General features: G+C 39.6%; 1 protein-coding gene across 2 annotated transcripts in view; it reads left to right on the top strand.

The window, feature by feature from the left end:
• Positions 1–274: 274 nt before the first annotated feature.
• TDP1 (tyrosyl-DNA phosphodiesterase 1) overlaps positions 275–13197 on the top strand; it is a 50287-nt gene continuing 37364 nt past the window's right edge. For both annotated transcript variants that reach the window (XM_069783663.1, XM_069783662.1), the window contains exons 1-8: positions 275–381; positions 1169–1719; positions 3244–3287; positions 3957–4012; positions 5038–5134; positions 7352–7386; positions 9723–9815; positions 11446–11616. In XM_069783663.1, the coding sequence (XP_069639764.1) occupies positions 278–381; positions 1169–1719; positions 3244–3287; positions 3957–4012; positions 5038–5134; positions 7352–7386; positions 9723–9815; positions 11446–11616 (1151 nt within the window). In that variant the 5' untranslated portion in view covers positions 275–277. The remainder of the gene's footprint in view (positions 382–1168; positions 1720–3243; positions 3288–3956; positions 4013–5037; positions 5135–7351; positions 7387–9722; positions 9816–11445; positions 11617–13197) is intronic.

Below are 13197 nucleotides of genomic sequence, written 5' to 3'. Positions count from 1 at the left end.
AAGCTGCTCGAGCGCCTCTCGACGCCCGCGCGCCCCTGGGAGGCCGGAAAGGCCCTTCAGGCATCGCCGGGCCCCGAAGGGTCGGTCCCGCCGCCCCTCGGGCTCCTCACCCCCAGTCGCACCGCGGCGGACGGGGAAGCTCCCTTCGGGCCGCGGCCGCTGCCACGGGCCCGCGGCGGCGACAGGCCCCGCGCTGCCTAGCAACCCGCGCGCCGCCACCAACTCCCGCGGGGCGAGCGCAGCGCCGGCGTCGATTGGCTAGCATCAGGCGCGCGCCATGGGCTGGGGAGGCGGGGCGGGGCTGCGCGGGGTGAAGGCGGGCTGGGCCTTCTCCTCTTCCTCTCGGGCTCGGGGCGCGCCGCCCGGGCGTCGGGCCTACAGGTAAGCCGCCGTCCGCTCGCCCGCCCGGAGCGGGAAGGGGCGGGCGCTGGCGGCCGGGGCGACCGGCCGGGCTCGCGAGGTCCCGGCGGCTGCGGGGCGGCAGCGGCCGCGGCCGCTGCGCCCCTTGGCCCGCTGGTTCGCGCCCCTTGAGCCGGCGGCGGCCGGTGGCGACTCCCGCCCCGGCCGCAGGCTCTGTCTTCCTCGCGGGGCGGCGCCGAAGCCGGCGGGAACAGCGGTCGCGTCCACAGGGCCCGCGGCGGTCGGGGCGGCGGTGCCCGGGCTTCTGCCGCCCTCGGCTGAGGGGAGAGGCGCGGCTGAGGGCCCCGTGGGGGGCGGCGGTCCCAGGCTGTGGTTCCGCAGAGGCGGCCGGAAAGGGCGGCCGCCACTCGGCTCCCTGCTCCCGCGTCTCCTCAGCAGAGCGCGCTGGACCCCGAAGCGTCAGGGTCGGTAGGAGAAATACCTGCGTGATGTAAATTGCTCTTTTGAATTTTGAAGTGCTTTCCTGTCCGTGCCCCTATCCTAGCCTGTTTTCTGCGTGCAGATTTCCACGTTAGGTGCTTCCCACTTGATGGCTGCTCCCACTGCACGTGTTTCTTTGTTTCCTGGGCACAGGAACGAATAAGCCTTGTACACTGAAATTTTCCCGAGTCAGTACTTGTATGGAGATTCTGCTAAATGGAAAAGGCAAAGTTCCCTAGTAGTAAGCAAATGAAAACTAGGAAGGGAAGCAGACTTTTGCATAGCAAAAATGCACAATTTTTGTGGTGTTTTGTTTTTTAATCCCTAGGAACATGCTTCAGGAGGGTGCACACGGAAAATGGACAGTATCTAGCAGTGATGAAAGTACTGAGGAAAATTCTGACAGTGAAAAACCATCTACATCTTCACTATTGGATGCTGCACGTGGCAGAACAAGTGGGCCACAATATCCATGCTCTGAAGCTAGGAAAGCTGCTCACAAGAGAAAAGCTTCTCCCCTGAAGCTCAGTGATAGAAGTTTTTCTACAGAAATACCTCCAGCAGGAAAACAGAGAACTAGCCAAGAAGGCTTAGGCTGGTGTCTTTCTAGTAGTGATGAAGAGCCTGAAGATCGGGGAAGGCATGCCCGCAAAGAAACAGTGAAAGAAGAAAAATGTGGTGCACCCAAAGAATATCTTCTGAATCTTTGCAAAGGTGATGAACTCTCAGAGAATCAGAAAGCAGAGGAGTATAACGAAACACCCAGTGAAGCCCAAGATACCTGGGATTTGTTGAATGGAGAGAACCCTTTTAGTTTTTTTCTCACTAAAGTCAGAGGAATTGAACAGAGCTATAATTCTGGAGCCCTGCACATAAAAGGTGAACAAGTAGCTTCTACAGAAGTGGGCTTTTGGGAGACTTGTTTGCAAGACAATGCTTATTTTTAGTTTGTGGGGTATTTTTAAATGCATATATTCCTTGGTGTAGCTTTGGCTTCATATTCTGAATGTGCAAGTTGTAGGAATTGGTTCTGTTACCTTTGCCTTTCTCTTTTGGAAGTATAGTGTATAAAGCATTAATTTGCTGATACCGATTCTGTTGTAACTTGTGAGTTACGCTGTACAAATCTAATGTGCATTGAGTCAAGGCAATTCATATGATGCTTATTGCTGCTTTCTCTTGAGTTAATCTGGGGAAAACCACTTGCTTTCGTGGCTTTTAAAGGGATGCTCTTCATGTGTGCCTAACCATTCTCCCTGAGTAGTTGTTTGCACTTGAGTGGTTTGGACCTAGTAATTCACTATTACTTGATGCAATAAAAGATAGTACTTCTGAAGCTCTGTAGCTGGGATTCATGGCCCCATTTCAGTTCAATTAGAAGTAAGCATAAGTCAAGACGGAGTGAAGTATTCAGTGTACAATACTGATGCTTCAGGAATGCTGTGTAGTAGTTTGATGTAAGGGGGAACAGCTCTGTGCACCTGTAAACATCCCCTCATTAAGAAATGAAATCTCATACATCACAAGACAGAATCAGAAACAAGCATTAATACAAGGTTTATGTACAGAAATACAGTAAAATGCCAAAAAATTTTGTAGTCCTTTGAAGGAGAGCAAGTGACTAAAGACCCATACAATCAGGTTGTAGCTTTTCCTCAACTTCATGTGTTCCATGTGAGTGTTGATTATTGATGGCAGCCTGGTGTCAGATCTCAATTGTTTTACTACTGTATGTCTTTTATCTGCTTTGTGAATTCATTGTGGCTTTTGGCGTGCCCTCTCTTAGGACTAGTTGTCCTGCTAGGTGATTAGTTGAGCTGGTGGAGGGGCTGAGGTTTTTTTGTTTAACTTGGAAAACCAGATTTCTGTAGAGATGGGGCATGAAATATTTTGTCTATCCTAGAAGGTATTTGTAGGATATGTTTCTGAGTTGCTGCTGTGCTTCAGTTATTCAGGTTATACATCCTCAGTCAGATTAGTTGTCTGTGTTACCGTGAATGAACTAAGGATACACATATCCTACAGTTAGTCTCCAGTAGATAAGTCTTTAAGCATTAACTATGCCCTTATTGCTTCCACCCTGCCACAGTTCTTCAAACCCTCACTATAGTGTAGAGAGTAATTTGTCTCTTTCTCCATATCATCTTGGTCTTCCTCCTAATGAGTGTTTAAAACTTGTTTTCTACTTTGAGAGGTTTCATGCTTTTTATAAATATAAGACCATAAGGGTTTCACAGGAGAATTGGTGACTTGAATGTTCAGAACAGTAAACTTAATTGGGAATGTCTCTGTTTCACCAAGTCTGTGAACAATCTGGCACTTGTGGTAGTTATCAAACTGTTCAAGATGCGAAATGTTTACCTGAACCTTTTTTACTCAATTATGCTTTAATGTTTTTAATAGATATTTTGTCTCCTCTTTTTGGGACTCTTGTATCTTCTGCCCAGGTGAGTTTCTTGTTTGCCAAATTGATTTCACTTGCTTATTTCACTTTATTAACCTTAAACTTGATAATCCATGTTTGTGCCATGTAGCTGATATTAGCAGGGAACTTTGTTAAAATACAGAGGGAACTCTAAATGTTTTCAACAGTACAAAAATTTATTGAAATATAAAAATCATACCATGTTCTGCTTAGAATTCAGGTAACTATAAGACTGCTTTCTCTTGTGTTTTTGGGGAATGCAACTGAAAAAAGTGTATTTATGTGCGTGTAAATGATTTTTTTGAAAGAAAAAAGCTTTGCAATTTAGGAATGGTATTTTTGTTATTGCATAGAAGCTTTTGCTATGATCTGTGATATAAGCACATGGCAAAGAGATGGTTCTTGAATCAAAGCTTTTGCATTAGGCGTATGTGATTCTTTTTTTCTGCATTTTACATTTTATGAAGACTAATACATGCTTTTAAATAACTTAAATTCATTCCTGAATTGTTGAGACATGAAATACAGTATGTGAAATTCAAAAACTACACCTGTTTTTGAAACATGCTGTGTATGATGTAAGTGGTATTGAGTAATGACTACGCAGGAACCTTTTTTGCTGTAGTTAATTGTTCTGGCAAACTCTGATTTTTCTTTTTAATGAGTCTGGTTTTCTTTTTTTATGTACAAGTTTAACTACTGTATAGATGTGGGATGGCTTGTAAGACAGTATCCACAGGAATTCAGGTATGTTTATTTTGCAAAGTTGAAATGACATAGTTTCCAAATCCTGTTCGTGCAAGTTCCTGTTATAAGTTGTAAATTACTGTTACCAATTGTGTCTGTGTAGACTCCTGGTTTTCCTTGTACACTTATTCCAGACTTGTAGCTCTCTCTTGATTTCTTGCCTCTTTTCAAGACTGTTAAATGGTCAGAGTTCAGTATGGCTGGTTTCTGATTTTTATTAATTAACACTTTGGAGGTCCCATTGTGGGCCATGATGGCAATGCAGTAGATGACCTGTAAAGACAGAACAAGAAGGTTTTTTGCCATACAGGGTACTGAGCCAAGAGCAAGGTAATGGAAGAGAAAGGGTGAATATAGGAAGGGCACAAGAAAACCATGCAAAAATGATCCAGGATTGTATGTCATGGATATGATATGGTTGGCGTGGCTGGATATCATCATGGAAGCAGTTCTTACATTTGCTTGAAATTCCTTTCTGATAATTGCAGCCTACTGCAAATGAAGTGAGTGTACGACGTACAATTTTCTCTCCTTTTTTTTGCATTTTACTGGAAATGCTGTAGAACAGAGTATTAGGAAGTGAATGTGAAACTACTGCCAGAATAGACCTAGCCCTCTCCTTTTCCCTCTCATTCTTCCTGTCTTCTCTGTAAGGTAACAATGATTAAATTTTCTTGGATACACACTGTGTATATCAATACTTCTGAGAGCTTTTATTTGTCTGTTTCCAGCTATGCAGACAAGAGTTCCTTACAAGATCTTGTATTACTAGTTTCTATTTTGGTGTCTGGTTTACTCCATGCTTCTTGTTTTCCCTTTTTTTTATTAAAGTTTTCTAGTGTCTTTCTCTTAGAGGTCCTATTGTAGTTACTACTTTTTTGAGATAGTTAATGAGGCACATAGACTTTAGTGCCATCTTCCTTCTGGGCTATCAGATTTAGGGGCCAGAAGTCATAGCTACATGAAGGAGTGGTTTAGACTACTAGTTCATTTGATGTTTTAATAGTAATCTCCTTTTATTTAAGGAAGAAGCCATTGCTGATAGTTCATGGTGAAAAGAGAGAATCCAAAGCTGAACTGCTTGCACAAGCGCGCCCTTATGAGAACATTAGCTTTTGTCAGGTAACTAACATTTGTATCATCCTTTGGCTGAAGTTAAGCTATCTGTTGCACTCAAAATCTTGTTATGGATGAAGAGACGTACCTTGTATGGGAAGTCAGGAATTTATTGTTATGCTTTAAGGAGTATACTTACTAGGACCTTAGGAACATGGTAACTATGTCCCTGGTCTTCTGTAGTTATGGTAGCCTGTCACCCACAAAAGGTTTGCACAGAATGCTGCCCACAAAAATGTCATGGATCTCACAGAAGAGCTGCACACCTTCTCCACTAGCATGTTACACTCAAATTCTTGCAATGGCTGAAAATGGAGCACTTTTTGTGTAAAGTGCAGAACTTAGTCCTAGTGTCACTGTAATCTTAAGTCTCATCACAGAATTATTATTTGTCCAAATATGTTTTACACAAGAAAAGGCTGTTACAAATAGTCTCCATAATACCATTGAAATTGCTGTGAGTGCACTTCCTGGCACATGCCACTTTCTCTCTGATGTTATGCTCACTCTTTTGCTGTCCCTGAGTTGTAAAGTTATTGGCTTCAGCCTAGGGGAAGGATGTGGTTATGGCAGCTTGCCAGTGTTTCATGATTTTGCTGGGTGGAATATATTATTGGTCATGGGGATATCTTACCCTTTATTAGGAGAAGGATGAGCTTGGAATTTTCTTCCTTCTCAGGCAGTCTGGTAACCATGAGCTTCCTAGAGATCACTGTATTGGTGCCAAACATAGTGAGTTCTCAAGGCCAGGATTTCTGGGCTGCTGTGTGCTATAATAATCAGGTGTTTGCACTAAGTTGTGGAGTAGCAACAATTTTAGATTAAGGTTTCAAATATGCTAACAATAAATTAATGGGTTTGCATATAATGTTTCCTTTTCACATACAACAAGAATTTAAATGTAGTATGTTCTATATGATAAACTTGTCAGTGTAATTAATAGCAAGTAGCAGGTGAAAATGTGTGTTTGTGATGGTTTTCCTATTTGAGTATACTGCTCTGGATTCTTCTGGTAGTCTACATGCATTCCGTTATGGTAGTACCCCAAAATGAAAATATTTACATTTCATCTTCTCCTCCACGCCCATATTAACTAGGCACGATGTTGGAGCCATCATTGGGTAAAGTATCTTCTTAACACCTGTAACTCATGTTTCATTCTCTCTCTAGAAATTGTGCTGTAAATACTCTTTAGTAAAAGCAAAACACTGATAAAAAAGCATTTCTCTCTGGCTTCTGTCTTTTCTTTGCAATGTTAGCCATTAAACTGCTTTTAACAGTTGTCATATGCTTCAGAATCACAGAGTGGTTGAGGTTGGAAGGGACCTCTAGAGGTCATCTGATCCAACTCTCCTGCTCGAGCAGGGTGACTTAGAGCCAGTTGTCCAGGACAATGTCCAGATAGGTTTTAAATACCTACAAGGATGTAGGCTCCATAACCTCCATGGGCAACCCATGCCAGTACTCAGTCACCCTTGCAGTAAAAAAGTGTTTCCTGATGTTCAGAGGGAACCTCCTGTGTTTCAATTTGTGCCCACTGCCTCTGGTCCTGTCACTGGGCACCACTGAAAAGAGCCTGGTTCCATCTTCTTTTCACCCTTTCTTTAGGTATGTATACACACTGATCAGATCTCATCTGAGCCTTCTCTTCTCCAGATTAAACAGCCCTAGCTCTCCTAGCCTCTCCTCATAGCAGACATGCTCCAGTCCCTTAATTGTCTTCATGGTCCTTCATTGGACTCTGCAGTATGTCCATGTCTCTCCTGTACTGGGGAGCCTTGAAATGGACCCAGTACTGCAGGTGTGGCCTCACCAATGTTGAGTAGAGGGGAAGGATCACCTCCCTTGAACTGCTGTGAAGATTCCTCCTAATGCAGCCCAGGACACTGTTAAGTCATCTTTGCTTCAAGGGCACATTGCTGGCTCCTGTTCAACTTGGTGACCAGCAGGAACCTCAGGTCCTTTTCTGCAAAGCCGTTTCTGAAAATACTGCTGGTATGAGACCAGAAATTCTGCTGGAGCAGTTCCAGCAAACAGTTGCATTGCCATTTAAAGACTAACTTCTGGAAATTACAGAGTACATTTAAAGATGTTGAGGGGGAAAATAATGTATTTTGTGTTCTGTCCACTAGAGAGCAGTGAAATAAAACAAAATGAAGCACTACTTTAACATGTAGGAATGCATAATAGGAATTTTTAATGATCAACTTTTTAATTTTATAGGCTAAACTGGATATTGCATTTGGAACTCACCATACGTAAGTAACAGCTCTGAAGCAGGAAGCTGCACTTCTAAAGATGACCACAGCATTGGTACATGCAGTTACCATGATTGGACTACTAACTAGTGTCTTGAAGTATTTATAGGATAGGAAGATAGGTTATTACTGTTTGTGAAAACACAATTCTGAAGGCCTAATATACATTGATGAAATTTAAAAGTAGTATGTTTCATGTTCTATGTGTATCTGTTTAATTTATCTGCAAGTAATTTTAAAGCCATAAAACTGGGTTTCATAGAAATTGATGAGTCTTAAAAGAAAAATGTCCTTAATTATTTTGTATTTATAGATTATAGGATTGTTCTAGTTTAATGAAACAAATCTGCTATTAGGTAGATATGAGATGTGCAAGTTAGACAATTGAAGTCAGTGAACTGCAGGTCCTGGCTCTTAACTCATGCCTTAATACCTAAACTGTAATGGAGACTTGATCAGTCATTGGCAGGTTGGACACAACACTGATTTGCTGCTCAGCTTTTGCAGCTGTCGTGGAGCATCTGGAAATAATTACTGAATTTTGGGGTCCTTTCAAAGAAGAGACTTTAATTTGATGTTATAGAAGTATCACAAAGGGAATATTGTAGATTGCAAGCTAGAGATAAGAATGGATTTAATTTTATGTCTCATACCAAAGATCTTTGGTTTCAAGGCACTGCAGTATTTTTTAATCAATTAGTCCGTTTGTATGATTTGTTTTGTAAAACATGACATTACGTTAAAACATTGATCTGAAATGCCCATTTAAGGTGCATCTGTCTTTCTGGTAGAAAGCATACTCACCTCCTCATTGTCTTTTTGGAGAAGAATATGCGAATAAAGGAAAGAAATCAGCATTCAAAAAATGGGTCTTACTTTTCTCTCAGGTTTAGTGAGGGACATAGAAGGAACTGAGGTGGTTTTTCAAATTGATCATTTTTAAAGCTTTAGCTTATTTTACTTAAGCAGTTCAAGCAGCAGCTCTCATTCTCTGTATGCTCAACTTCAATTTTATTTTTTTTTTTTTTTCTTTCACCACACTTTAGGACAAATAAGTGATAGTGGTCTTAAATGCTGCGGTTCTTTAACCCTATATTTTAAAGGTTTCTTCTGGGTAGTGTATTTCTGAATGCATGTTCCACTGCAGATGGAACACAACAAGTGGGTGGCAGACCAGTAAATTGGATCTTGGTAGGTAATGAAACAATTTTGTTCCAAGGGAAACTTAACAGATTTCAGCCCATCAAATATAAAGACTTAAATTCATGTCATTCCTGTTGTATGATATAAAAAATTACGTCGGTGATTTTTTTTTTTGAGGTAGTGGTGTTTTGGTCAGTTATCACTTTTACATACCTTAATCTTGCACTTTATTTTGCTGTAAAATACTTATTTTACTTTCAACTCAATTTGTGCTTAGATCAAGGCATAGCACAGATGTGGCAAACTATTTTTATAGTTAGGGGGTCTTGCGTATTGCATAAACTATGCATTCAGCACAGGAGAACGTGTGCAGGTACCTGAATGTTAGTTTGCTGAACTCTAACATTAAAAGCAGAAATTACTGAATAAATAATTGTCTGAATTTGAGACTGATGTGATTTGCATAGCATTATCTTGCCATGGGACAGCAATGAAAATAAGTGTATTTTTGCTTACAGCTTTTATTCTTGAGCAGTTTTCTATGGAAGCTATATCATCCTTCAAGGACACATGGATATGCTGTCTTTACACAACTGTTGAAAACTTGTATATGAAAATTTGAGCCTTTATGTTAGAAAAAATACAGACATCTATTTTTAACTTCGTTACTAGTTTTAAAACTCCTTTCTGCTGTAGCTTGAGTTTAGATTTATGGTAGATAATAGCTTTTGCCATCCCAATGGATAGTTACCTACATGCCTTCTTTTACTTTAAAAGTTGTCAGTTTAAGAGAAAAGAACTATGTTTTAATAAATTCAGCTATAAGCAAAGGCCTTTTAGTGTTCCTTAATTCTTTTTTTAGCTATCTGTAAGGAATAAGTTTATCTGAAGAACATAGCAAATATAGAAGGTATTCCACAAGTATTCATTTTTGCTTTTGGAAACCAGTTGCATGAGATGTTAAACTGTACTCTGGAATATATTGTGTGATGCTGCTGACAAAATATATGGCAATAGTCTAATGACTGTCATGTGAGTTTGGCATGCACATGGATAGAGTCTAAGTGGTTACACTATGCAGAACAAATCTTTTGAAAATAGTTATCTTGGAGCATTTTAATGAATTGGTAATTTATCTCATACTCTCAGTGTACTTGAAATAGATGAAGTGTTCTATATCTTTTTTTTTAAAGGAAAATGATGTTGCTGTTATATGAGGAAGGTCTTCGAGTTGTCATACATACATCCAATCTTATTGCTGAAGATTGGCACCAGAAAACTCAGGGGTAAGCAACAGTCTCTAGCAGGTGTATGTTCACTTTAATACTTTCTGTACTGCTGGAGACAGGATACTAGGTCAGATGATCCAGTGCTACAAGTCTTACACTCCTAAGATAGAGCTATCCTGCAAAAACCAAAAAATCAAACCTAGAATGGTGGTAGCTGTCTAAGCCTGAACTCTACTTGCTTTCTGCTGTGAACAAAATTTTCCTGAGCTGGCTGTTACCTGAAATTTGGTCTGACTGATTTAAGGTCTTTTATTATGCCATGCTGTCACTTTATGAAAAAACTACCTAGCTATAAAGTACTCTTCATACAAATCTGAAGCAGCTATTTAAAAGTTATCTTAATACTGTAAGAATAATGCAAATGTGCAAATGTTCTGCTTCTGCTGTGACTGTATCTAGAATGTAACCTGATAAATGCTGGGTACTATTGGTTCCTTGTTACAGTAGATGACCTAGTATCCTTTTCTTGGAAAGAATTTTTTTCTTGGGGTTTTTTTTTTTGGTAGAAGTTTCTAAACTTAACGGCCAGCTTGGGACATAGTTTTGTTTAGACCACAAAAAATAGGACTAAGTGACATGTTAATATAAGGCCCCTCAACATCTTGTTTTCTTGACTATTTTTATGGGTGCATTTTTTAGTTATCTCCACAGTAACTCAAGGTATAAGATTTCTTCATCAAACTAATTGAAAATGTTTTTCAGAAGTTACTGTCACTGTGACGTCCATTTTGCTGCCATTAAATATGGCAAGGTTTTGAGGCTTTTCACTTGTCGGAGGCAAGCTCTCATAAGGGTTTTTGAGTGGCAAAAGTATAGCCACCGATTTTTTTGTCTTTAAATCTTTTCCTCGGGGATGGTTTTAGTATCTTTTGGCAGTTAGCTTTTCAGAAAGCCAAGAAGGCATGAAAATATCTATTTGGGATGCTTAACAAGTTGCTCTACTTGTCAAACATGAAAAACATTTTTATTTTTAGCTTTTGCACACTGCAATAATATGCAGTATCACCAATATGACGGTTCACTGGCTTCTCTGTTTTATAGGCTTCTGAATTACAAAGGATAGTCTCAACATGTTGTAAAGTCGATAATGCAGAACCTTTGGTTTCCATGGCTACAATAATGTGTGACTGGAAAGAAATGCTACATGTTTTCCCTGCATAATGCCCACCCTATTTTATTCTGATGGAAGTTCTTGGGAGGCAAGTTACTGTTGTGGGCTACTCTTAAAACTATGCAGAACTTTCAGACACTCTAATTAGTGTTTTTCTGTATCATTACACAAACCAGTAGCTTAGCAGAATGCATTGCGGTGTTCTATTCATACAGAAAATCTTGACAAAAGGATTGCTGGTTGGTAAGTTTGAGCCTGGCCTGTTTAACAGTGGTGAAAGCTGTAAACGTATGGACAGATAAATGTGCTGAGATTGTTTTCATTTGGCAGTATTACTTTTATGATATTGAGTGTAAGACTTGATTCTGTAATTGTAAAATAAAGGCAAGTTGCTTTATAGTTAGTATCACAATAAATTTGTCTAGTAGTCATTTAGGACCTTCAGATGTGCTTTAATCACTTACTAAAACCACGTGTTAATGTGTGGTGTCCTTGTTGTTGTGGCTTTGTTTTTAGGATATGGCTAAGCCCTTTATATCCAAGGCTACCTCAGGGAACAACTGGTTCTGCTGGTGAATCTGAAACTAATTTTAAATCTGACCTAATAAGTTACTTGTTGGCTTACAATTCTCCTACGCTCAAGGAATGGATAGATCTGATTCAAGAACATGATTTATCAGAGACAAGGTATATGTTGTCTTGTGTTTGTAGTAACTTGCGTGTTTTTTTCCAAAAAAATTAAACACCTCTGTTAGGATCTATTAGACCATGGGTTTGTTTTTTAAGCTTACATTGTTTCAGACTTAAGTGTTCAAACTTGAGTCTAACTTTAGCCAGTTTTTTAAGTCTATCTTCTGTAGATTATGTTGAATTGACCAACTTTTAGTTTTATGAACATACATTTTAAAGGAATGAAAAAAACAGGCATCAGCACTAACTTGATAGAAGCTGTAAGTAATAGGGACTCAATTTCATTTAAGTTAGTCTGGCTTAAATATTTGCTCCAATAAAATTACCAGTCAAAAAATGTTGTTTGGGTTTGTCATGTAAGAGGGATCATGTAAGCAAAGGTTATTATAATGGGTATTTTATTAAGAATAGCCTTCTGTATTTATAAGGTGAAGTTCAATCCATATACATATGTATAGAATTTTGCCTGTTAATAGGCATGGATTGTGTCTGGTAGGCAGTGTTATATTAAATAATAATATACTTTGTCTTGAAACAGGCTTCTCTAATATCACTTTGCTGATATTACTTAACATAATTCAGGATGCTTAATTTACTTCTAAAAAATACATCCTGCATTTCCACTGAAATACTTCAGAAAGTGTAAATCTCCTTGGCTGCTTAATAGCAGTTTTATAAGCTGGCAAAAATTTGTTGAAAAGAAAAGCTGAAAAAGGTCATAAACTGTGGTGGAAATAGAGACTGAAGCATTGTCTAGCTTAATACATAAAATAAAAAAATGTGCTTTTTTCTTTACATGGAGTCTTACAAGATTGGAGGGGGTAAAAAAAAAAAGTATGTACCTTATAGTCAGGTGAACTAACAGCCTGAGCTACTGTTGTTAGTCGCTTGGTCATCTGCATGAGTTTGGACAGGTTGGCTGAGCCCTAGCTGATGTGAGTTTATGCATGGGTTAGGGAAGAGTCACTTGTTAGGATAAGGATCGGTTCCTTGCCATATAAAATATATAGGAGATTCATTCATAAATAAAGCTAGGCATGAGATGCAGTAAGGACAGCTTCTTAAAACATCTGTTTGTTGTGACTCTGGGCAGGTGTCTTCTGTTTTCAGGGCAAAGTCAAACAGGCTACTAAACCATTATTAGGAAGACAGTTGAAAAAGCTGTACTTTGCATCTGAACTATTAGGTGCCCAAATGAAATCTCATACCTGAATCTGCTGATTTGGATGTAGCAATAGATAGGCTTTACTCAAAATTACATGTCCAGTTCTGTGTCAAACAAAAACTATTTGCGTTTATTGCTAACATAATCTGCCTTCTGCATTTCTATACACAGAAATAGATGCAGTTCTTATCTAGGCTGTAGAACAGCCTCATGGTGCATGACAGCATATAGAATGCTAGTAATAAATTATACAGCTGAAAATCCACTTTTCATTGTATTGTAAATCTTAAGTATGAAAGATTAAATATTTCTGGTTGCACTTCTATGTTCAACCTTGCTGATAGGTTTTACTTAAATACCTTAATGCTTTACAAACCAAAACACCCCATAGCTGCAAATAACTTGGTGTTTTT

This window comes from Haliaeetus albicilla, chromosome 5 (genome assembly GCF_947461875.1).
Source record: "Haliaeetus albicilla chromosome 5, bHalAlb1.1, whole genome shotgun sequence".
Lineage (NCBI taxonomy): Eukaryota > Metazoa > Chordata > Aves > Accipitriformes > Accipitridae > Haliaeetus > Haliaeetus albicilla.
This window is presented reverse-complemented; position numbering and strand designations above follow the sequence as displayed.